The sequence below is a fragment of the Chrysemys picta genome, chromosome 8 (genome assembly GCF_011386835.1).
Source record: "Chrysemys picta bellii isolate R12L10 chromosome 8, ASM1138683v2, whole genome shotgun sequence".
Lineage (NCBI taxonomy): Eukaryota > Metazoa > Chordata > Testudines > Emydidae > Chrysemys > Chrysemys picta.
In genome coordinates, this window is record NC_088798.1 from 53,322,581 (window position 1) to 53,348,543 (window position 25,963).

The following is a 25,963-nucleotide window of genomic DNA, read 5'->3' on the forward strand; positions in this document are numbered from 1 at the left end:
TGCCCTACTTTGCAACACGAGGGAGGGGGAGAACTTAACGCTGAGCTGTCAGACGGGACTCGTTTCTCGGCGGAGTGATTCCAGCCCTGTGTCTGTGAGTGCGGACGGGGCCAGTCGCAGTGTCTGGAGCTGGCTGGTGACGGCCGTTTAGCGCCTTCCTTGCCTGTGCGCGCGCTCACTCCGGTCTGAGTCGCCTCCCGTCCCGATCTCTCTCGCCGCAGCGGACATCCCCGCCGCCGCCACCGCACTGGGCTGGGTCTGCGCCTCCGAACCGACTTCGTCCACAGCCTGGAAGCTCTCAATATGAACGGTGTCGTCTGCGCTGAGAGACACCAGGTACCGGGCTCCAGGGCCGGGAGCGAGGGAGGAGGGGCGGGGGCTATGGGGCTGGGCTGGCGGTATCTTTCTCAAGCCCCGTAAGGCTGTGTGTGTCTGGCGGCCGAGCCGCCCGCCCGCGGCGCCATGTTGGAAGCACCGCGTGTCGTAGCGCGGGCTGCACGATCCCGCCCTGGCTGGCGGAGGGTGCGGCGCTCTGGCGCCCTTCTTCACCTGTAATGTGGCGCGCGCGCGAATGGCAGATCCCGCCGCCTAGAGCGGGGGCCTAGAGCGCGAGCCTCGTCCGTCGCCGTCCCGCCTTGTGGAGTCACTGCCGCTCCCCGGGAGACGGGCACGTAGTTCTGGCGTGGTAGCGGGTCAGTTTCTGGGGTAGGATAGGCACCAGCGGGGTGGAAAGGAGGATAGTGACTGAGGTTGGGCGATGCCTTCCTCACCATCCTCCGACCCTTTCCCCAGTTCTCATTGACAAAGAAGACAATGCGGCTAAAGCCACACTAGCTGTGGGGGATGCAATGAACGTCGTGTCGCAACCCCCTCCGCTGTGTGACAGAGGGACGTGGATAGTCTCCGTTTCCTTTACTCCCTCCCTTGGCGTTTCTTTTGTTCCCGTCTCCACGTTGCCGGCTCCTTTTGCCAAACCCATGGGATTGAGTGGGCATTTCAGCCAATCCAGAGCTGGATACATAATGCATGTTAAACAAGGAGACCGGGCTACAGTTCTTTTGTGGGATGGAGGACGGGGGCTGGTGATTTAGATGCCCTGGGCTATCTTCTGGTTTCAGATCAAAAGACTCACACATCTAAAATTCAACTATTTAAAATGTGATGCCTTCTTGCAACTCTTTCATCCCTTTGTCCCCTTTCTGCAGGGCTTGCTGGGAGAAGTAGAAAGTTTTCTTTGAGTACCATCAGTTCTCTAGAATCTTAGGGTTTGCATTTGAAAAAACAACTTAAGAATTGCAGTGATATTATTAAAAATCTGAACAGCGCTGTCTTCATGAAACCTTGTCTAAACTAGGTTTTAATTTAATGTGTCTGAAATTTTCCAGAGTTCAGTTCTACTGGTGGTAGCAATGGTTAGAGGTCTAATGTGAACCAGTGTGTCAACTGGTGGGTAATGACTTACTGGAGGGTGGCATGTCCAGAGAGGCTCATGAGACACTGAAGATCTAATTACAGTGTAAAGCTCGCTGGCTCCCCTACTCCCTGCACATACTTGCCCTTCAGGGTCAAGTATTTTGTCAACCTCCCCAAACACACATACCCAAATTAATTATATAGGCTTGATATTTTGACTTGTTTATAGTTAGAATGGGAGAGGGGTTTGAATATTTTTTACTTCCTATAAGGGGTTGCCAAACTGGTGTAGAGGATACATTGCTGTATCTTAACCTCCATGTCCTCCCTATGTGCTCTGAGCAGTGGTAGATGACACAGATAAAACAGTGGCCAGTCTGCATTCTTGCTTTCTGCAGTTGCTACCATCAGCAGAGCTACCTCATTAGTAGAAATAGAATGACACTTTAGAAAAAAACAAGCATATTCACCTATTGTCTGCAAAGTTCCAGTGTCTCAGTTGCCTCTCATAATTTTCCCAAGGTGCAGTAAAGTGAAAACTGATCAGTTTTGTCAATTTCACATAGCATCAATACAAACTTAAAAGAAACAGGTCAATTGTAATTTGATGCAGTGTGGAAAAGCTGAGTGGTAGCAGAGGCAAGCATTGGAGTTATTCACTGGGATGGAGGACCCAGAATGGAGGCTGTGCAATGGTAGATTTGTGGAGACACATCATCACCTCCATAATTGCAGTAGCCAGGAGGCTTGTGGATGGGGGAGATAGTGTGGTGTGAGAAAACAGTTCTTTCCAGTAGCCACCAGTGGGAGTGGGCTTCAGATGTCAGACACCTGCTAGCTGGGAGCTACAAAAGATGAAGACACACAGTACTGTGTTGATTATATTAGCTGTCATAAATTTAGATATTAAAGCACAATATGCATCCACCATAGAAGATTATTGCATTGGTGAGCTGCTGCAAGCAAGACAAATTTGACTGCTTCTTTCCCCAACAGCTTGAGGAGGGATGTGTGGCTTGGCTTTTTATCTGGCCAGTCCTCAGCTTATTAGTGTTCTGGGAAATTTTATATATGAAAAAAGGGAGTGAGTATGAATGAGGGAGCAGGTGTATGGTAAGTCAAGGGAGAGTGATTATTGGAATAAATACATTTTAAAAAGCCAGGATTCTGAGAGAGTTTTTTTGTGAGAGAAGTAGGAGAGGCAGAAAATATAGAAGAGGTGTAGATGACATGGTATCTAATGCGTACTCCTAAGGGCATTCTGTGCCAAAAAACTAAAAATTCTGCACACCGTATTTTAAAATTCTGCAAATTTTATTTATCAAATAAATGTGAATGCTCCAGCATGGCATTGGAGAGCACAGGTCACTGGCTGCACGGAGGTGGGAGATCACTGTGCAGCTCTTCTTTTCCCCCCTCCCCCTCCAAATCCTTCCCAGGGACACAGACTCAGTGATGAGGCTGCACCCAACCCTGACACAGTGCAAGGACCAGGCCTGCCCCAGAAACACTCCAAGACCCTGCCCCTTCGTGCCAGGTGCACCGGGTATTGGCAGGCTCAGCAAGGCAGGATCCAAGTGTGGAGGGGCTTAGTGTGGGGGGATCCTGGTGTGAGTTGAAAGGGTTCTGTATGGGGCAATCCGGGTGTGGGGAGGATCTGGATGCACAGGGGCTTGTTGCAGGATTGGGTGCAACGGTAATGAGACTCTAATGCAGGGGGGTCCAGGCGAATGTAGTTGGGGCTCAGCGGAGGATGTGTGGGGAGGATAGAGCTGGGCGGGGGGGGGGGGGGGAAGATACAGATGCTGGAGGAGTGGGACTCAATGGAGTGGGGATCTAGGTGCTGTTGGTTGGGGATTGGTAGGATGGGGATCTGGGTGCAGGTAGCTCATTGGGGTGCTCTGGGTGCAGGGGGAGTGGGTTTTGTCAGGGGGTTCTGAGTGTGTGGGGGGGTGAGACTTGGCGGGAGGGTCTGGGTATGAGGGGACCTGGATACGTGCAGGGGAAGAGAAAGTCCCGTCCTCCCCAGCCCAGCCAGGACTAGCAGCTGAGCCTGGCGCAAGGTAGGAGCCACCATCTAGGTCTTCCCCAGTCCCGCCCCCTGTCCCACAGTGATTTACCTTTCTGCCGGCTGCCCTGGGCACCCGAAACATACTACTGGGGAGGGTTGTATGACCGCTCTTGTAGCTTCCCTTTGCTTCCCCATTAGAAAGTCATTTTTCTGCAGGGAAGCAAAGAAACCTGTGGGGAACATAAATTCTGCACATGCGCAATGGCGCAGAATTTCCACAGGAGTAAATGTGGAGGATGAAAAGAGAAAAGAGGAAGCATGCTGAAAGCAAGTGCATCAAGAAGGAGGACATGACCTAATCTTGGAAAGAAGAAAAACTGGAATAATTTTAGGAAAGAAAAGGTGAAACAAAATTAAAAACATATTAACTAGAAGTTTGAGACATATTTTCAGCTAACTAATATGTTATAGTAAACATGTTCAACTCTTACTCTAAATTGCAAGGATTATGGAGATTGGGGGGGAAGCAGCAACATAAGGTGTTCTGTTTTGTTTTTTAATGCTTGTATGTCTGGCAAGCTCTTCAAGCTTGCATTCATAAATACTGGAGGGAACCTTGTACAGTCTCAGTAGGAAATGCTAGGTAGCATATTTCCTTTACAGAATAGAGTGCATGTGATGATTTTTATCTTGTTAAAATTTCTCTCCCTACAAACCGCTATGTTCATAGTGAAGCCTTCTCTTTTAGTCATGGGGTAGGGAAAATAGTTTTAAAACACAAATCACTGACCCATTGTTCATTTGGTACAACAACTAAAGATAATGTGGTTATGTCACCTCGTTGTTACATTTTATTGAAGACATTGTAGTCCTTAATGAGCATTCCAAGATCTCTCTCTTTAGTAAGTTGCTCTGCATACATAGGACTATACTCTCTGGTATAGAGTGTGTTGATATATCTTAAATATATTTAGTCCCATTTTTAAAATAGCTTTACCTCAAATAAAAATCCAGACATACAAAGGTGGCATTTGATCATTATAAAAAAAAAAAAAAAAAAAAAGCGTGTGAGTTCAGGATATCTCAAGAAATCTATTCATGAAGACTTCAGGTTGTATATTCTAGTTTCTAAATAATAAATGGACTACAAGTAGACATAAATGTGACCTAAATTTCTTGCAGAGTAGAACATGAAAAGCAAGAAAGCCTGCTGCAACTAAAAAGGTTTACTGGGCTAATTAAGTTCCTTTTTATTTGATCATAAAATCAAATCTTTTGATACAGGATTTTATCAAATTTTAAGATTTAAAGTCTTAATCCTACAAACATAAGTATGTGGGCCTGGCACAAAAAAAAATGTTATTTTGCTTTCTCCACAATATTAAGGGAATGTAGTGCTTAGGGAAAGATCTGACTGACAGCAGTGAAGATTGGAAGAGTTTATTTCAGAAATAAAATTTTAAAAAACCAGACAGGCAAAAGCAGTCTAGGTTTATTCATATTACCCTATTGGTGTATCTCATTGCTTTTCTACAGATCAAACTAAGTAATGTCTCTTCACCCATTCAGTCTGTGGCACCTCTACAACTAATGTCATTTATGATCGTGATTTATATGTAGTGAACTCTTTTTCAGTAGAAACTGTATTAAGACTAAAATTTATTTCATGTAAGCCACCAGTTACTATAGAATTGGGCAAGATTTGAACCACAGACCTAGAAGCATAACACTATATTTTATTACTAAAGTAAATTACTAATCTATTAAAACAACTAGTTCTCAAAATTCCTTTCTGTACCCAACAAATGTAATTATTTAAACTGTTTTAAGAAAAGTATCAAAATAATCTCAGTATAATTTTTTTAAAGCAGTCGAGTGTTTCTTTAAGTTGTCCGATTTTTAAATATTAAATTAAAATGAACTTTTTTGGTTGTGGAAATTCAAAAATCTACCTTTCTAAATGATGCAATGTAAGTGAGAATGTTACCTTGCAAATTTAGACATTTTCTTTTGTATCTGTTAAATTTCAGTTTCATTGTTGAAGGATTCTAAATAAAGAGTTCAGTGTTTTATTTAACTATATAGTTTAAAGGGATATTTTGTAGTTGATTCTTCAGCATTTTTGTCATTGTCAGAAAATGACATTTAGTTTAGTTTGTAATGGAACATGGTTTGGACACACAAACGCATCTTTCCAGGTAAAGGGGTTTTCGATTATTTGGTTTCATCTCACTTATTACTTTGAAGCTTCTTTACAGCCTGTATAGAAAAAAATGCAATATTTTCAGAGCTTTTTCATATCTGATAATTCATTTTATGGTTGCCTTTTTATCCTTTCTCGCAAAATTTTTATTTTTCAGTAATATTTTCTCCTATTAAATATGAGAGTGGAGTGAGGAACTAATGGGGAATATGTAATGTATTGTTCTGGCAAGCCCTTTGTATCTTTCTGTTTAAACAAAAGTAAAGATTTAATTAATGTTGGGAGATAATAGTTTAAATAAGCAGTGATAATTTTGTATGTTTTGCATAAAAGTGGTTTTGCTAAATACAGGCAAATTGATTTATTTGTATGTAGGTCTGAATACACAATTTATCTTGCATTAACCAAACTAATGTATATACTCGATCATAAGCCGGTTCATTTATAAGCCCACCCTCCCCATCCCCCCAAGATGGATAAGTAAAAATGGAAATTTTTTATGACCCACTCATAAGCTGACCCTATAATTCAGGGGTCAGCAAACTTTGGCTCCCGGGCCATCAGGATAAGTCGCTGGCGGGCTGAGATGGTTTGTTTACCTCGAGCGTCCACAGGCATGGAGGTAAACCTAAGTAAACAAAGTGTCCCAGTGCACCAGCTGCTTGCCCTGATGGGTCAGGACAGCAACTGGTGGGGAACATTTTTTGGGGGGGGGAGAAGCTGGGGGTCGGGATGACCAACCACATGACCCCACCCCTAGCCCGGGACCCCCACACTCTGTCCATCCCATCCCTTCCCACCTTATTTGGGGAGGGCCAGGGGAGGATGTCTCTGGCCTGCCTGGAGCTGCTCTGGCAGACCGGCCGCAGCCTACTCTGGCGGGCCAGACCTGGTGGCGCGGCTGCAGCCTGCCAGCCCCGGATGCAGCTGCTTCAGAGGCTCTGGGGAGAGAGCAGTGTGGTCAGAAGCAGAGAGAAACTGGTCCCGCCTCTTCCCTTCTGGCTCTGCTGGCTGTGCTGCCTCCTTGCTTGTGGGGGAGGGGCTGTGTCCCACCTCTTCTTCTTTATACCAGTTCATAAGTGGACCCCCTTCTCTGGTGCTTCCCTTTTTTACTAAAAAAAAAATTTGGCTTATGAACGAGTACATACAGTACTTCAGGCAAGGATTCTTCCTCAGTCTTCCTATAGATGTAGCAGATAATTAAGCCCTGTATACCGGTGCATGTTCAGGAAATTATCAAATAGTATAGATACCAAGTAGCTCTTATAGTAAAAATATTGATATTATACCACTGTCTTTCAGCTTGGTATCCACGTGGGCACAGATGCATGCATGGATCTAGTTGTAGGGTTAGAGCTTCAATTGTAAATACTTCAGGTTAGCCACCATGTCTTAATATATATAGCTATTAATATAAAATTTATAGATAGACTAGTAGTTGATAACTAAGTACTTATAATATTTTAAACCAATTCTGACAATTGGAAATGCCCCGTGGTTAATACGAGCAAATACGTGGAAATAGACTTGAGAAAATACTATTAGACATACATATACAGAATGTCCAGAATCGCAGTTGTTATAGGAATTGCTTTCAATTCCTTTGTGTGTTAGGTTTCATGCTAGGTTCTTTTGGATGCATTTGCTCAACTGGCTTTTGGAGATCATAAGAATACCAGGCAAATTTTGACAATTGAAATACAGTAAAATTCTTTTGAGGTAGCAGAATACAGCAAAAAATCTGATCAGAGGAATAGACTAGAATAAGAACCAAATGAACACGGACTTGCAAGAGTAGATGTGTGGAGGGGAATCTGAGGTTAGTAATTCATCTTTTAGGTCAGCAAGGATGATTGTTTTTGAAAAATTTCTCCATATTTTTGAATAAAGAGCTGTTCAAAAGGAGTTGAATCTCTGGAAAACTGAGGGATTGTGTTAGACTTGTTGTTTTTTGTTTCAAAGAGAAACAACATAGTTTTTGTTTGGAAATTTCAAATAGTATTTGTGCTGGCAAGGGGAGAAAGTGGGGATTTAAAGATTTCCAGATAAGAGAAGTCTTTTGATGGTGCATAAATCTGTTCTTTCACTAAAACATCATAGCCAGATGATGCATTTGTGAACATACAACGAAATGAAGGTGTTTACTTATATCACTAGGGTCATAGGAACAATTAAAGTTGCTTATTTGGCTTCTTGGGAATTTTGGCTAGTTCAGCTCTTATTTTCATGCATTTGGAGGAAGCCATATTTTGGGAGGCATAAACAGCCAAAAGGAGGCTCAGCATATGTTGAATGAAATCTGTGATTTCATTTGAAAATCGTAACACAGTATACTGATATTAAGGTCCTTGTTTAATTTGTGGTCCCCAAATACCTCTCTAGTAGACATTTTTGGTGCTTTATAACACATATATCTTATTACTTCCTCCATTCACACACCCATATATGCTTTAGGAGTTAAACATAGTTGAATGTTCGTTCTTTCCTATCTTACTATTGGCTGCTCTTTGCAGCACAGTATTTTCAGGAATAGAAAAAATTGCCATGGTAAAACCAGTTTTTCTAGATAACTGCTACAGAACATTGCAGGTGCTGTGGGAAAATCAGTATATTGCTCTTGATTTGAATTGATTGAAACTAGACACATAGATGATCGCAATAGATTGGGAAAGAGTCAACGTGGCTTTTGTAAAGGGAAATAATGCCTCATCTATCAATCTTTGAGGGTGTCAACAAGCATGTGGACAAGGGTGATCCATCCAATTGATACAGTAATCATGGACTAAGAATGCCTTTCACAAGGTCCCACACCAAAGGCTCTTAAGCAAAGTAAGCAGTAATCAGGATATTAGAGACATGAGTCTCGAAAACTTGTCTCTCTCTCCAACAGAAGTTGGTCCAGTAGAAGATATTACCTCATCCATCTTGTGGCACATAATTGTTACTCTCTGTGGGCTGTAATGCTTTGGTCTAATTTTGGTTGTTGGGATTAGTGTGTGGGTGCTCGGTGTGGAGGCCTGTGACATCCAGGAGGTCAGATGAGATGCTCTAGTGTGGTCCCTTTTGACCTTAAGCTCTATGACCATTACTTTTTGCCAGCTGAGAATGTATTGAGGTCGCCATTAAAGAATGTGTGTGAGTACTTAGAACAAAATTTGTGAGGATAGATTATAGAGAAAAGTTAACTGTACAGTTAAACATTCTAGCCCTGGATTTGAAAGGGATATTAATTGCTAAATCTGAAACATAAAATACTGAAATAATGCTGTTTTATATTTAATTACTAACTTTTGTTTGCTTGTTGCAGATTATGATGCATGATTATCACAGAAGAAATTCATGTCTATAGCTCTTAAGGACTTGATTACATCATTTTCAAGCCTGCTAGTTTTGGAATCATCATTGCAGCTCACAGGACACGACCCGTCTGCCTGCACTTCAGCAAATTGTCTTCATATAAGAAGATATTGAAAGTGGCGTGCTCTGATTTAACACGCCATTACCGTTGGATTATTTAAGGTTTCCCAGTTATAAATTTACATCAATATATTTAGCAGGTGAGATAATTCTATTAATTAAATGTGGATAAGATCAAACATATAATTGTAGTTAGCAAATTTTTGTTCTGTTACTGTAATAGGCAGACATAACATAGCATTTGACTATAAATGAAAGTGTATGCAAAGGAAGAAGCTTGTAATTAAGTGAAACATCATTTAGTATGTTTATTTGTGGTAACTTACTCTAGTAAACTACTGAAGTAATTGGATTTACATCAGTGATTTACAGGGTATTTTTAATATGGCTTATCTTTCTTAATACTAATCTTTGCTTTAGTTTCCCAGTCTGACCTTAAAATATTAAAAAAATCTTATGCTAATTACATTTCCTTAATTGTAAACTAAACTAAAAATGCAAATTGTTGTGAAATAATAAGTTAGAAATAACATATCTCATGTTCTTTTCCAAAAAGTTGTTTGGGTAACTTTATAGCGTGGGATTTTCAAAGAGGTGTCTAATACCTTCAGTTGGTACTTCTGAAGTTACATCCTCATTTTCCTTGTCAATCCTACAGGCCTCTTTAAATTTGAAATCTTGTCAAACGCATCAAATAAATTGTCGCTTCAAGTACTATTCTGCCTCTGAGTTTCCCTGTCATTTTTTGGCATTCTTGCAATCACACTTTCCTATTTCTAAAAAATGGTTCTCATTTACCTATAGCTATGTGAATGCCCCACACAAACAGAAGTGACTGATTTGACTGAGCCCAGGGAACCAGTGAAACTGACTACGTATAAATTGCTGTCAAATACACAAAGTAAACTTTGAAAAAGAATTGTTTTTTACTCTGTTATAATAATCTTAGGGTTTCTCTACATGATTCTGCAGTGTGAACTAGAGAAGTGTGAACTGTAGAGCACTATTAACTGCTTGTATAGACCCTGCTGCCTCAAACTAAAAGGTACCTGCTGTGCGTTAATATGACTAGATTAATAAAACTAAAAGGCACTATGCACCTTTTAGTTTGTGTCAGAAGAGTCTACACAGGGCATTTAGACCTACAATTAATTCACTCCCCTCTAGTTTGCACTGTGGTGCTACATAGATCAGACCATAGGTGTTATTTATAAATGGGTAAAACTGCAGGTAGAAAAGACTTTTAACTTGGTAGTGATCCTTTAAATGTATGTTTGCTAATTGTTCAGAGTGTTTCATTCTGCTAATGTTTATTACATAAAGCTAAACTGTTTTTTTAAGATATTTTTGTACAGTTTAAAAATGTGTATAAACTAGGTCTTAAGAGTTGTTTAAAGAGAAGGTTGAAATCCTGGCACTTTTCAACTATTAATTTGCTTTCTTTGACCTCTGAAATGGTTATATTGTGCAGACCTAATGAACCATACATGGCATGGAGTCCATAGAACCAGTAGAAATTAGTTCAGATGAACATACAGTGCAAATCTTAGAATCATAGAAATGAGAGATGGAAAAGATCTGTTATCACCTAGTCCATCTCACTGCCAGTGCATTTTGTCCAGTCTAGTTTTAAACGCGTCACTGATCTTTATTTTATCGACATCGCACAAAGTATCTATATAGCTGGTAATAAGGAAATAGTAGTTTATACACTTCAGTGCTGTGTATGTAAACTTTACAAATTGAAAGACACTTACCTTTTTTTTGACAGCCAAACCAACAGCAAAATGATTCCTAATGGATATTTGATGTTTGAAGATGAAAACTTCATAGAGTCATCTGTTGCCAAGTTAAATGCCTTGCGTAAAAGTGGTCAGTTCTGTGATGTTCGGCTTCAGGTAAATTATAATGTGTCATCTGGGTGCAACATTTAAACAGTGTTCTTTGTTGTCTGTATACATTGATTCGGTGAATCTTAAGATTTTATAATCTGATTTTCCATAGGATATAAATTCAGAAAAATATAGTTAAAAACCATATATTATAGCTGAAAATGTAGCAGTTTAATTCATCTGGTGCAAATTGAAAACAATTATATTAATAAAGTAATTTCTGTAATATACATTGAGTTTTGATCTGTTACGTTTTGAACAAGACTGCATAATACTTTGCATTTTTGTAATGTGCATTCTTAATTTTTTACTGTCCTCATGTATATGTTTTTAAAATAAAGGTATGTGGACATGAGACGTTGGCACATAGAGCAGTCCTAGCTTGCTGCAGTCCCTACCTGTTTGAAATCTTCAACAGTGATAGTGATTCTCATGGAGTTTCTCATGTTAAATTTGATGATCTCAATCCACAAGCTGTTGAAGTCTTATTAAATTATGCCTACACTGCTCAGTGAGTATTACTTCCTGATAAGCAATAAGAGATAAATATTAATATTTTAAGTGTTATTCTAAAACAAGTATTTCTTTAATAGGTTGAAAGCTGATAAAGAGCTAGTAAAAGATGTATACTCTGCAGCAAAGAAGCTGAAGATGGAGAGAGTCAAGCAGGTATAATTTGCAGCTACTACAGCAGTCCCATTATTAACCTTTGAGGGGCAGAGAAAACGTATATTTAGTGTGAACTGGACACTCAAGTGAGATTACACTGTAGAAAAGTGATTAAAAATGACTACTTGTCGCTCAAGAGAGCTATTCTTTGTGTACTCAAAATCACATGTACTGACTTTTAGTGACAGAAAGGTACTTACCACTTCCACACCTGTTAGCACTGTAGAGCCAAGATAATAGAGACAGATTCTGTACTTGTGTTTTATCACTAGAACTGTTGACTTAATTCCAGTCAGTTACACCCGTGCAAGCCCGCTGAAGACACTGGGCTCGCAGAGAAGGCATAATTTGACCTGAAGAACTGTAACTGATATAGGAATATGAATAATCCACGTTGACTCTCAAATCCCTGGTTGCTGTCAGTCAGTTTGTAAACAACACATTCAATAGGGGAGACAGGCTATACGTTCATTTAAGAATAAACAATATGTACCTTGATAGATGCTTAGATAATATGATGTGGAGGCCATAAGTCCTTGGGTAGATTTTATTTAACAAAACCACTAGAGAATGAAATGTTGCCTTCCTGAAAGAGTTGACAGTGATCACACTTAAGGTGATTCTACTAGTTTCAGAGAGATTTTCTGCACCCACAGTGTAGAGTACCAGTAGAGCAAGTAAAATCTTTCAAACTGGTAGAAAAGTAAGAGTGTTTGCCATATGTTGGAAAAGAAATGTATGTATAAAAGTGTAATATGCTATTAGTAAATTTGGAATATTACACTTTTTTTTTTTTTTAAGGTTTGTGGTGATTATTTGCTCTCTAAGATGGACGTTCAGAGCTGCATCTCTTATCGGAACTTCGCAAGTTGTATGGGAGACTCACGTTTGTTGAACAAGATTGATGGTTACATTCAGGAACATTTGTTGCAGATTTCAGAACAAGAGGAATTTCTCAAGCTTCCACGGTTAAAGGTTAGCAGCAATTTAAAGCTGTTTCTTTAATCTTGTAACGAAATAAACCTAGGTAATTTAGGTACGAGAGCGAGAACATAAGAATGGCCATACTGGGTCAGACCAAAAGTCCATCTAGCCCAGTATCCTGTCTTCTGACAGTGGCCAATGCCAGGTGCCCCAGAGGGAATGAACAGAACAGGTGATCATTGAGTGATCCATTCCCTGTCGCTCATTCCCAGCTTCTGGGAAACAGGTTTAGGGACACCATCCGTGCACATCTTGGCTAATAGCCATAGTAAGGTAAACAATAAAAATCACTGGTTTCTTTTTCAATGGTGGAAAAATTTCACAGATGCTGAGTTTGCAGAGTAGTTTTCAAATTGTTTAACACAGTATGCTAGCATTTTATATAACCTTTTTTCTGTTAGAAGTCTACATTAGATTATATTCATTGGTACCATGAAACTTGGCTGTGCATGATACATGCTGTCTTCCATCCTGAGACAACTTTAGATATTAAGTCAAATTTGAAGGATGCAAAATCATCATTTCTGTTGCCAGGGTGTAGGAAAACAGCCAGGGGCTGATCTTCGTTGGTGTAATAGTAGAGTAGTATACTCATTCATTTTCAGTATGCAGAGCTAGAAAATTCTGTCCTGTTTTAATTTCTTTAAGAATAATTAACTTCAGTAAAATACAGACATGCTGTAAATGTATAACTTTTATGCAATAGTGTAAGCTGGATGCTAACTACTCTTATTTTTAACTCAAGCTTGAAGTAATGCTTGAAGACAACGTTGGCTTGCCTAGCAATGGCAAATTATACACAAAGGTAATCAACTGGGTGCAGCGCAGCATCTGGGAAAATGGAGACAGTCTGGAAGATCTAATGGAAGAGGTTAGTCTTTAAGAAAATGGGATTAAATAGTTTTTAAAAAAAATTAAACTTCTGTGATATGAAGGATGATCCCTTTTTTTCTTTTATTTTTAACCATGACCCTGAAGAATTTAAATTTTACTATAGGTACCCATAAGCTGAGAAACGGGGGGGGTGTCCAGGTGAGCTGAATGAACTGTTCAGTCTGGTCTTTTGCTTTCCTTTTTTGTTTTTGTTTTCTCACTGTGTGCTGTTTAACAACTTCGAAGTGCATTTAACTTTGCTTTGGAAATGGGGAGGTGGCACTGAAACTTGCTGTAGATTCTTAAATGTTTTCTTCCACAGGTTTTTGCTTGTTAACGAGAAGTAGGTAAAAGCTTCTAATGGTTGTTCCTCCCCATTGATTTATCTCCCCATAGGTTTATTAACAAAACTAGGATACCAAGGCTGAAGAACCAAGAAGAAACCTCAAGTGTATTGACACGTAATGAAGCAGCAGTCCTGCCCCAGTTCTCCTAAGAAAATCCGCTGTGGGCAGAGAACGATGATGATGATGATGATTTAATGGTGTTTACTTACTCCTTTGCAGGATATCTTATTTTTAATGTTTTGTGTGTTGTTTAATGGCTTTACTCATGAATACAACTACTACACTTAGACTGTGGGCAATTTTTTAAATATCTACATTTGATGGAAATCATAGTGGAATTCTAAATTTTTAACTTGCTTGGAAAATGGAGTTCACAAAACCTGTTGCTCATCATAAAATCTTCCCAGTTTGTTATTACAGGCAACGTAGATAATCAGAACACTTTTGTATAGGCTAAAGTACATGTTTATATTGTCAAATATATTCTCACATGTATGTTTCCCCTTTCAATAGTTATTTTTAAAATGCTCTGATTTTCCCAGTTGCAACTCAGATGCACTTGATTAATGCATTGCATTTGGTAACAAGTCATGGGCAACATTTCCTCCGTAACTTACATTTTTGCTCCCCTCTTTCAATTCCTTTCCTTTTTAGAATCCAATCTTTGGCTTCACCCCCTACCCCCTCTTTTTTTTTTTTTGCCCACAGAAAGCATTGTATTTGCAATTCAGAAAACTTGTTTGCAGGGAATAACGAGTGCTTGCATGAGATTATGGATTGTATAATTTGTTCTGCAAGATAATGTACGTTGTACTTGTGATATATATTAGTTACTATACTGGGAAATAATAGAAGTCCTTGAAAAATGAAGATTTCTTTCAAGCTGAGAAATCAAGGATCCTTCAGCTGATATTTGAAGACTTACACCATGACGTCTGCTTCCTTTTAATTTTGCCATTACTAGATTGAGATGAGATGACATGACGAGCTATGCTGGAGAGGACCTTCTGGAGTTTGTGTAAATCTGCCTGTAGTTAAGTAGCTATGGAGACAGCAGCCACATGGGTATTCTGTTCCTGTTTTGCAGGTTCAAACGTTGTACTACTCAGCTGATCACAAGCTGCTTGATGGAAATCTACTAGATGGACAGGCTGAGGTGTATGGCAGTGATGATGACCACATTCAGTTTGTGCAGGTACAAATTGCACATGGTCTGAGGTTACATCAGGTAAAAATTTGGTTAGAGCAATTTATAGCACACCTAAAATCTTGTGTACTGTAGTAAAGGGAAGAAGCAGTATCTTAATGCAGATGGGAAAACATTTTGCAGAAACAGCTTCTGTGTTGGTATTGGCGATTCACTTGCTTCATCTTGTTATTAACAGTACTAATTTGAGTGCTAAATGTGAGTTTTTAAAAACAAAACCCAGGTCATCAAAGAACTGAAAAGATACAGAAGAGGGTGGCTAGTACAAGGGACTCTATAATAGAAATATTAGAAAAATCAAATTTAATATAAATAGTTCAAGAAGGATGTGGGAGTGTCTAGTTTACACAGTTCATATGGATTGGAAAATGTGGATGGCATGACTGAAAAAGTAATTGGCATAAAAACAAGAGGGTGCAGACTGAATATAAGAAGAGCTAGGCATTAAAGGAATTATAGAGAAATTTCTCTGCAAAATCTAACCATGTGTAGCATGGACTTGCAAAGGAGATAATAAATTCTTTTGATTGTAGGGCCAGATGAGTTGGCAGGGGGGGATCCTGATGTAATATATATTCAACTATTATCTGGTTTTAAATTTGGGCGTAAGTCACAAGTTAAATTGAATTTGGTGATTTAATTCTAGTTCTTTCTTGTTCACGTCCTTGAAAAAATAGACAACTTTACAATTATTAGTTTGAGCAAGAAGCAGAAGTATGGAATAGTTAGAGAGGTTAAAAGTCAGAGCAGAGATACATTGGCAAAGTTGTGCAGGAAAGTGTGTTCATTTGTCCTCAGCTATTGCGGTCACTCCTTGATTTTATAAATGCCAAGTTAATGAATCTTCTCACCCTCCAAACTTTTTAACTAGTTCAAGAAAGGAACTTAAAAAGAAATGGATGGGTTGATGGACCCAAATGAGAATTGCAGACAGAAGCAATCTGGTTTTGGTAGAGGTTTTTTTTTTTTTAAGTAAACTTTAAAGATACCTTTATAGTTGCATAGAGCATGGATTTTAAAAATGAAAATAAATCTGTAAAGAGAATAGGTGAGTAAATAAACTCTGTTTGCCTCAGTGTTATTTAATGAGTCCATTGGATTAATTTTGTTCCAACTCAGTAGATCAAATATTTATTGGTAGTTCTCATACTTGGAAGCCAAGGACTAAAGTAAACTTCACTCATATTTTTTTCTTCATATTTGCAGAAACTAAAGCAAAAATGTTTAAATTGTATACATCAATATTTTTTTTTTTTTTTTTTTTTTTTTTTAGATACACTATCTTGGAGGATTTAATTCAATCTTTAAAAATTCTCAAATAATTTAAGGAACATCCATGTATACAAAAAGCTATAAAAATGCCTGGGTGGGATTTAATACTTGAAACTGAAATAGTTTCACCATGGTGATGGTGGGGGGAAAGAAGACACACCAGTTTTAGTTGAGATACAAAAATAAACACATTGGTCTCCTCAGAAACATATAACTTGTTGGGTAGTTGGTTTGTTAAGACGTAAAATAATTTTGGCAGACGACAGAGCCTTGCTATGTGATATATATGGTTCAGTGCAGAGTATGGGAAATTCTTGGTGGAAAAACTGATGGATAAGCTTAGATTGGGAATTAGTATTGTACAAATCTGGCTACCTTTTCTGTAATATGAAAAACGATACAGTTCAAGGGTCCACACAGGTGTTGTAAATTTCAGCTGCAGGTTTTTAGAACATTGTTCTACTGAATTAATAGAATTGATAAATGTTGGACTTTTGGTCTTGACCTGGCTTTTACTCTAAACATTGTCAATGATGTGATCTGAAATAAGTTTTTTTCCCCTTGTATCTGTTAAGTCTGCACAATAAATAGTTTATAAAGTGAAATACTGAATAAACTATATTAGGGATGAGGCTCAAGAAAATAACCCTTCCATGCAAAGTATTAGCATAAGAAAAGTAAGATCAGAGAAATAACTAAACAGGATCACAAAGACAAGTTGAAGCCAAATCACCAAGATTTGTTTTAGATGAGAACACAAGAATAGCCATATTGGGGTCAGACCAATGATCCACCTGGTCCAGTATCCTTCTTCCAACAGTGGCCAATGCCAGATGCTTCAGAGGGAATGAACAGAACAAGCCAGTTATTGAGCAATCAATCCCTGTCGTCCAGTCCCAGCATCTAGCAGTCAATGGCTTATGGCCATCCAGAGCATGGGATTGTGTCCCTGACCATCTTGGCTAATAACCATTGATGAACCTGTCCTCCGTTAGATAAGCTAATTCTTTTTTGAACCTCATTATAGTTTTGGCTATCACAACCTCCCCAGGCAATGAGTTCCACAGGTTGACTGTGTTGCGTGAAAGGGCCTCTAACTTGAGGAATAGGAATCTACTAAAAAACAATCAGAAATGGGCATTGTGGACTTAGCCCAAATTCTGAGAGAGTTTGAAAATGCATACTTCCATTTTATTAAGTCTGGCAAAGAATGTTTTTGTTTTTTTTTTTAATCTGGAAGATACAGGAAGTCTGAAAACCCTTTGTCCAGTGAAAGTGCATGCTTTTCTAAAAAGGAGTTCAGAGCCGTATGATTTCTAAGGCTGAGTCTATGATAGAGGCTCATGTAGTGGTATGAGATGAAATAAGTACTAAGGTGGGAGTAAATCGACTTAGGTGTTTTAATTATGTAAGCAATTCTATTTAAAATTTAGGTGTGCTATAAATGATGCTTTGCAGAGGTCGAAAAGATCAAGCATTTTCCTCAATTGTATGGATTAGTTGAGAGAAGTAAAGGTAGATCAAGGTGTGGTCTCTGGCTAGGGTTCTGTAGCTGCCTTTTGATTTTGCAGAAAAAGCAACCACGTGAGAACGATCACAAGCAGATAAGTAGCAGTTCCTCTGGAAGCCTTTCTTCTCCAAATGCTACTGTACAGAGTCCTAAACATGAATGGAAAATCGTTGCTTCTGAAAAGACTTCAAGTAAGTGTCTAGGCTTCTTTTGTTTAGGGTTTTCCCTGTTGCTTGTAATCATAGCATCTGAGCACCTCACATACATTAATGAATTTCCTTCAATACCCCTATGGGCTAGGGAAGTATTGTCCCCATTTTACAGGTAGAGAACCAGGTAAAGTGAATTGCCCACGGTTACTCAGGCCTGTAGCACAGTTGAGATAAAAACCCAGATATTTTGAGGCCAAGGATGGAAAATTTTGGTGAATTGTGAGGAAGGTGAACAAGTGCATTATTTGAGTGAACCATGGAAGTTATTTTGTGCAAGGGGTGGAGGGGGGGGACTTCCTCCTAAAATGTTTTCAGATTTATGGGCTGTTGTTTTTTTAGGTAGAATCTTAATTGAGTCATCCAATATAGTGTTTCTGTATAACTGGAGTGAAGTTTGGAGTCTGTAAATCTCAACAGTATTAGTATTAAGGAATCTCCAGACCTGTAAGGGTTAAGTATAGGCTTAAACTTGGAAGTCACTAGTTAGTATTCTAAATATAGAAAAGTTTTTTTTTAAATTGTTTTTCAGGTAATACCTACCTGTGTCTTGCTGTTTTGGATGGTGTGTTCTGTGTGATTTTTCTTCATGGACGTAACAGCCCTCAGAGCTCTCCAACTAGTACTCCACGACTCCTGAAGAGCAGGAGTTTTGAGATTCAACCAGATGACCTTATAGAAAACCCCCTGTCTCCAATGCAGTATGCTCGATCTGGGTTGGGAACAGCAGAACTTAATGGCAAGCTAATAGCTGCAGGTAAAAATACCAATAAAATAATTAAAGCAAAAACTTGTTTGGATTGAACCATGTCTAATATACAGTACCTTCCATAAGTAAGTGATCTGAACAAGGTTCATAGATTCTATGCTAACTTTAATGAAGCTAGTAAACAATGTTTAAGACTTATTTTGATTCCCAATAAACTCCTTGCATGTGATTTCTTTTGGCTTACTGTTAGGTGGCTATAACAGAGAGGAATGTCTGCGCACAGTAGAGTGCTATGATCCACGAAAGGACCGTTGGACTTTCATTGCACCTATGAGAACACCAAGAGCCAGATTCCAGATGGCAGTTCTAATGGTATGTGCTGTGTAAAGAGCAGATTAAAAAAGCACTTTCTTGTGATGTATAAATACCTTAGTAGAGTATTTCGATTGTGTGAGAGAAAGTAAAGATGGGACAAACAGATTTAGATCTAAAATATGCACAAATCCACTCTAAGGTATTCAGAATTTCTAGGATAGTGTTTCAAAAAGAAATATTGCAGCTACACAGGGGCTATTATGATTTCATGCCCCATCTGCCAAGTGGGACAGTTAGGCCTGGTCTACACTAACCCCCCAATTCAAACTAAGCTACGCAACTTCAGCTACGTGAATAACGTAGCTGAAGTCGACGTACCTTAGTTCGAACTTACGCGGTTCAGACGTGGCAGGCAGGCTCCCGTCGTCTCCGCGTACTCCTCGCGCCGAGCAGGATTACCGGAGTCGACGGGGAGCACTTATGGGTTTGATTTATTGCGTCCAGACAAGACGCGATAAATCGAACCCAGAAGTTCAATTGCCTGCCGCCAAACCAGCGCATAAGTATAGACAAGCCTTTAGTGTCTCAGCATTCACAAGCAGCCAGTTCTGTAGGCTTGCCAGGAGGGATTTTATTTGATTGTATGGGAATTAGTGAAGAAAGCACAGTATTGTCTAACACTTTCTCAGTTTGACTAATAATTAAATAGAGGAGACTTAATCTGTGTTCATTCAAACATGCTGTGCTGAAAAGACCTGATCATAGAGACTTCTGGAAACAGTTCTGTCAAGCATTCACATTTTTCTTCATTTGCAGTGTCCTCCTTGGTGGCTCCAGCCTTTGAGGAGGTTGTTCAGCAGTGATAAAGATATTTTTCAATTACAGATGCAGAGATCCCTGACAATATAGAAAGACCATTTTTTTTCTTAAAATATAACTTAAGTTTCAGTAATAAATGCTGATACATCAGTGTTTGATATTTGGTTACATCTCTGGGATTGTATCTTGAAAAAAATGGATTTGTCAGTCCTTAAAAGAAACATACAGGGTCACAGTAAACTACATGATATTTAACTAATAACTTAATTGTTCTTGTATATCGGGATTTTCCCTTGCAATTTCTGTTGCAAGCAGTTGAGTAATTGTAATTAATACCAGTGAACTACTCTGGAACAGAATTAATTTCAATTCACATGTGAAACAGTGGTTGTTTTTTTTCTTCCACTTAGGGACAGCTGTATGTTGTAGGGGGGTCAAATGGTCACTCCGATGACTTGAGTTGTGGGGAAATGTATGATCCAGAAATAGATGACTGGACTCCTGTTCCAGAACTTAGAACCAGTCGTTGCAATGCAGGTAATGGCTATTTTGTGACTGTGGCTGTTTAGTTCCTTACACATTTATTAGATGATAAATCACTTTTATTTATATACAAACAGGAGTATGTGCTTTGAATGGTAAGCTGTACGTTGTTGGTGGCTCAGATCCTTATGGCCGGAAGGGACTGAAAAATTGTGATGTGTTTGATCCTATAACAAAATCTTGGACAAGCTGTGCTCCACTTAACACTCGTAAGTTTGTTGCGCTGTTTTTAAAGCAGATTTTTAATGTTGCTGCCTATGTGCATATTTTATTTCTAATAAAAAAGGCAGCTGCCATGCACCAGCAAGTCTGTATTGCTAAAATCTTAAGGAGTGATAGGTTTGGTTTTTTGGGGGGGGTCTCGATATAACTAATGGCTTCTGATTTGTAGGTAGACATCAGTCTGCAGTATGTGAGCTAAGTGGATATTTGTATATAATTGGAGGAGCAGAATCCTGGAATTGTCTGAACAGTGTAGAACGTTACAATTCAGAGAATGACACCTGGACTCTAATTGCACCTATGAATGTGGCTAGGCGTGGAGCTGGAGTGGCTGTTCATGATGGTAAGTTTCTAGTCTTTCAGCCAGTTAAGCAAAGGATTGGCAGAGAAAAAAAAAAATTCCAGATACTTCCTGGGCTTGACTTTCATAAAGGACTTCAGACAATGGAAATTTTATCTAGTGAAATATCATACATTATCTAGATAAACAGCATTCGAACACTAATTGGAAATTACGGAAGTAATTCTGAAATAAGTACAGAAAACAGTTTTGGTAACCAAGGGAGCACAAGTAGTTTGATGGTATTGGGAATACACAAATCCCTTTTCCTAGATTTCAGCCTCCCTTCATGTTGTTAGTTTAATAATTTCTTCACAAATGTGCACAAGTAGTTCATGAAGTAGAGCAGGGGTAGGCAACCTGTGGAATGCGTGCCAAAGGTGGCACGCGAGATGATTTGCAGTAGCACTCACACTGCCCAGGTCCTGGCCACCAGTCTGGGGGACACTGCATTTAAATTTAATTTTAAATGAAGCTTCTTAAACATTTTAAAATGTTACTTACTTTACATACAACAATACTATATTATAGAGTTACATTAATGTTTTTAGAAGGTCTCTTTCTATATTACTGCCAAGCAAAACCTTAAATCAGAGTGAATAAATGAAGACTCGGGCCACCACTTCTGAAAGGTTGCCAACCCCTGAAGTAGAGGCTTATGGAATGTAAGCAGTTAAACTTTTATCATTCCCTTTTAAATAGGAAAGCTCTTTGTTGGTGGAGGCTTTGATGGTTCTCGTGCTGTCAGTTGTGTGGAGATGTATGACCCTGCTAAAAATGAATGGAAGATGATGGGAAACATGACTACTCCAAGAAGCAATGCTGGTATTGCAGCTGTGGCAAACACCATTTATGCAGTTGGAGGATTTGATGGCAATGAATTCCTGAATACAGTTGAAATCTACAACCCAGAGTCAAATGAATGGAGCCCATATACAAAAACTTACAAATTTTAACCACTTTAAGTGCCCCAGGCAAACTAACAGGCTTAGTGATGTAATTGTGTTTTAGTAGACGTATGTGTGAGGGTTGGGAGGGTATAGAAGTTGCCAACAGCAACACAAAGCTTTTGCATATTGCATACTATTAATGTGCTGTATATACTTTTTTTTTTTTTTTTTTGGAAAGATGAAGGGTGTTTTGTGTATTTTTGGATTTTGTTACTTAGATTTTGGAAATTGATAATATTGCAAGAGAAACTAAGAACTGATTGGGCATATCATTTCAAGAGCTTCCCCCCAATGTTTGTTTTGCCAATTTGCACATTTTTTTTCACCCCTTAGAATGTGTGTTTGGGGCAGGAAGAATAGGGTTTTTGGTTATAGGCAGTTGGTTTTTCAGGCTCCCCTCCCTCTCCCGCACCCCAGTAACTGGAACAGTCTGTAACAAGAAGCCTTATTTAACACATACAATGCTTTTTTTTTATTAAAGTTGACATGCCTGCCAATACTTAACCTTTTATGATTGCCTTTTTATAACTTTTTATATACACTCAGCAGAATATTACCTGTTGAAGTGAAAGTGGCAGATAGTAGTTATTGAGGCAGAGACAGTCTTGGTGTTCATAGAGATGGAGTGGGATATCTAATTTACCACTGTACATGAGCATCTAACCTTTTTGCCTCTGCTACACTATTGTACTTTATCATTAAATTTGAATGGAGTTTCTGAACATAACTGATTTTTTTTAAACCATTTTAGCTCCAAATATTTTGACACCTGTCGAAGGTGCTTTCTGTACAGCAGTTTTGTTACCAAGGTTGAGCTAATATTTGTAAAACCTGAAGTGTTCATGTTTAGAATATTACCAATGGGTGATGAAAACATTTCTTAAAATGGTATTTATTTTTCTAATAGTGCAAGCTGACAAATGTGCTAGAATAAGACTTGTACTTAATTTGTTCCATAAGTGCTTGGTATTCTGTTTTGATTCATTTTCTCTATTCATATGTAAAAACGTTGGCTGGGATGACTTGGTGTCTAATGTGTAGTGCTGCACATCTAACTTTCTTGGTGCCAAACTTAGCACTTAATGCTTGCTGCTGATGCAAACACATTAAAAAGGTACCTTACAGGAAATCCTTGCACCACAGGATTACTATCAAAGTTGTAGTTGTGGCTTTGTTCACAGGTCACTAAGACACTCTTTATTTAAAAGATAAATCATCCTGCAACACAAATGGAAGTGAATCTGCCCACTAAAAGCAAAATTTTAGGATTTACTAGAACAGTGATACTCAGACCTCAGCAGCCAAATTAGTAATCAACAGTACCCAAAAGAGCCACAGTAATGAGTTCATTGTTTCATTTACTATTTTTCTCACAGCAAAGTGACTGACCAGGTTTTCTACAATTGGTTAATACTGAATTTAATAAATTTATTAGAGCATAAGCTTTTGTGGACTACAGCCCACTTCTTCGGATGCATACAGAGTGGAATAAATATTGAGGAGATTATATGTATATAATATACATATACACACACACAGAGAGCCTGTTTATGGTGTGTGTGTGTGTGTGTGTGTGTGTGTGTGTCCTCAATATTTATTCCACTCTATATGCATCCGAAGAAGTGGGCTGTAGTCCACAAAAGCTTATGCTCTAATAAATTTGTTAGTCTCTAAGGTGCCACAAGTACTCCTGTTCTTTTTGCGGATACAGACTAACACGGCTGCTACTCTGAAACTGAATTTAATGTGGCTCATTTAGCACTATTCTAAAGCATAGCACTTTCAAATTTAAGTAAAATGTAGTTAGAAAAACTTCAGTTAAAGTTCTGATCCATATAGCTAAAATTGGTCTAGGCTTAGGTCTAATGTTCTCACAGTGAGCACCACCAGCTTTTGTCAGTCTTACTCCTTTCCAACTCTATACAGCAATGATAGGGCTTGCTACATTTCATCTTAACTACAGAATGCTGGACTGAACTAAGCTGGAATAGTTGAGAGGTGGACCCAGAAGTCATAATGCTCGTGAGCTGAATGTTTAGCTAAGGACAGCCATTAAGCCATATTAAATTAGTTTTAGTAACTGGTCAGAAAATTACAGATAGCTCTTAGTAACTTTTAGTAGATCTGGAAAAAAAGGCATGTGTTTTACATACATATACTCTGATGCATTCCTGACAAGTCACCAAGTTTTACTGCTGCCTTGAAGAATGAAATTGTCAGTGTTTGAGGACAACAGCATTGACAGTATGTCAAACAATCCTGTTTGGGTTTTTTTACCCCAAGCATACTAGGTACACATTAGAACAATCAGAATGGGGCAGCAAGGTATTTTTAAAAACCATTATTTTTCTGCAAGTGAGGGCCTGTACTGTAGCAGCTTCTGAGACATTTGTGAATTCAGTACATAGAATGATATACAAGAACACGAACAAAAGAAATGTTCCCCCTGAGTTTGCTTGAAGTGAGTGAACACATTTGCATCTACATAGTAAAGATAGCACTGTTCAAAATAGCACAATTTATTAATGAATTAAACTTCAATTAGTTACACTTCCAGTAAAGCTTTTACAAAGTCAAGAATATATTTAAAAAAAATCAGTGATACAGTTTTACAAGTATGTCTGGTCTCTGTACAAGCAAATAGACAGGTAGTATTAAAGGCCAGAAGTATTGTAAATAGCTGTAGACAAATTGAATAGCTGTTAAGTCAGTTTCAGGAAACAAGTTATAATTACATTCCAACAGCAATGTGTGCAACTTGAACAGCAGCAAGGGAAATCATTTGACAGTGCCCTGCAGTAGAAAAGAAGTTCCTTTATATAGAAAGGTAGGTGTGTTTTGGTTTGGGGTTTTTTTTAAGATGACTTCTAGGTGAAAACCACCCAAATTTCTACTGTAAAGGAAAGGACAAATAGAATTACTAATCACTGATGGGTAAATAAAACCAGTTAATTTAGACAGGAAGCAATTTTTAGGCAGTTTTACTTGTTAGTACCTGTTTAACTCATACCTTTTAAGAAACACTAAGATCTCACCTGCACCACCTTTGCTTAAATTAAGGATAGGAAATTCTCAGTACCAATCAGACCAGTATATACAGGAAAGGGTTAACTTGATCATTGAACTGGAGGAGGGCAGAACTTTTAAACTATTTTTCACCTGTCATCTTTTAGGCAGACCAAAAAAAAATTCTCTCCTCTGGCTTGGACTTAAAGGTGTTTGAATCTCTTAAATTTTACACCACACTTTGTTTTCTTGCTTTTTGGTTGTCAGAAGGGAAGTGTTTACAGGGTAGTCTTCTATACAAAAACACTGGCTATTTATTTTTTGCACTTTAAAAGTAGTCCAAACAGATGTATGCTAAGTATCCTAGTGGCAACATCTAGGATTGTGTTCATCTCTGGAAGATGAGATTTAATGCAAATGCCAACAATTAATGCTGCTGGTGGACTCCTGTTGCTAACTGAATGGGGGGGAAATAATTCAGGAAGTAGATTCAAATGTAAGTTAAACAGCACTGAGAAAAACTGGACTAGATTTTGGTTGCTCTCCTGACAAAGTTCCCCATTTTATTTATTTTTTTATTTTTTTAAAGAGTACAGTTTAAGGAGGGGGAAGCTCAAGGGGAGAACAGTGTAGATCAAAACCTGAAGTTGATTGTAGTATCATAACCAGCCCCTATTTTTGGCCTCCATATGGACAGATGCATTGCACTGTGTAATAGTGTACTCCAGCTGTGCCAGCTGGCAACATCCAACTGTTAACCTCTCTCTAGAAGGCAAAGAAAAGATGTATATTAAACCAACCTGTCAGCAGACAATAACTTTTTAATATGAAAAATAGACATTTTATAAGGTTTTAATTTTTAGATGTAACATGGTATTTTCAGAGGGTGTGCACCCAATCTTTCTGAACCGTGGGAGTGGAGGACACCTGACATCTGCCAAAAGTGCCATCCTTATTACTACTTGAAAGATTAAGACAATATGTAGATAATTAGTGAGTTTCAAACTAAGCCAACTATTCCCATCCCCAGCTGCATGCTGCAAGAACAAAAT

General features: G+C 38.7%; 2 protein-coding genes across 12 annotated transcripts in view; one reads left to right on the forward strand and one right to left on the reverse strand.

Moving 5' to 3' along the window:
• Positions 1–192: 192 nt before the first annotated feature.
• Positions 193–23,047, forward strand: IVNS1ABP (influenza virus NS1A binding protein). Of its 5 annotated transcripts, none has more exons than XM_042851273.2 (15): positions 193–336; positions 8,935–9,184; positions 10,816–10,942; positions 11,278–11,447; positions 11,530–11,605; positions 12,407–12,580; positions 13,335–13,460; positions 14,897–15,037; positions 17,860–17,989; positions 18,540–18,764; positions 18,967–19,088; positions 20,261–20,387; positions 20,471–20,602; positions 20,785–20,958; positions 21,658–23,047. In XM_042851273.2, the coding sequence occupies exons 3-15, from the start codon at positions 10,832–10,834 to the stop codon at positions 21,909–21,911; spliced, it is 1,962 nt and encodes a 653-aa protein (XP_042707207.1). In that variant the 5' UTR covers positions 193–336; positions 8,935–9,184; positions 10,816–10,831; the 3' UTR covers positions 21,912–23,047. The 5 variants fall into 5 exon arrangements, with proteins under 5 accessions (XP_042707207.1, XP_005290756.1, XP_042707208.1 ...); XM_005290699.5 differs by having other exon boundaries at positions 14,897–15,004; XM_065555646.1 differs by lacking the exon at positions 193–336 and adding an exon at positions 3,551–3,826 and having other exon boundaries at positions 14,897–15,004.
• A 1,361-nt stretch (positions 23,048–24,408) lies between these two features.
• The window catches only part of SWT1 (SWT1 RNA endoribonuclease homolog), an 83,817-nt gene continuing 82,262 nt past the window's right edge, over positions 24,409–25,963 (reverse strand). For 6 of the 7 annotated variants that reach the window (XR_010590016.1, XM_005290700.5, XM_042851277.2 and 3 more), the window contains one exon: positions 24,409–25,676. Coding sequence is in view for 5 of the 7 variants with exons in the window: in XM_005290700.5 (XP_005290757.2) it covers positions 25,571–25,676 (106 nt within the window). In the remaining 2 variants the exon portion in view is untranslated. The remainder of the gene's footprint in view (positions 25,677–25,963) is intronic. The other variant, XR_010590017.1, reaches the window with a different exon arrangement.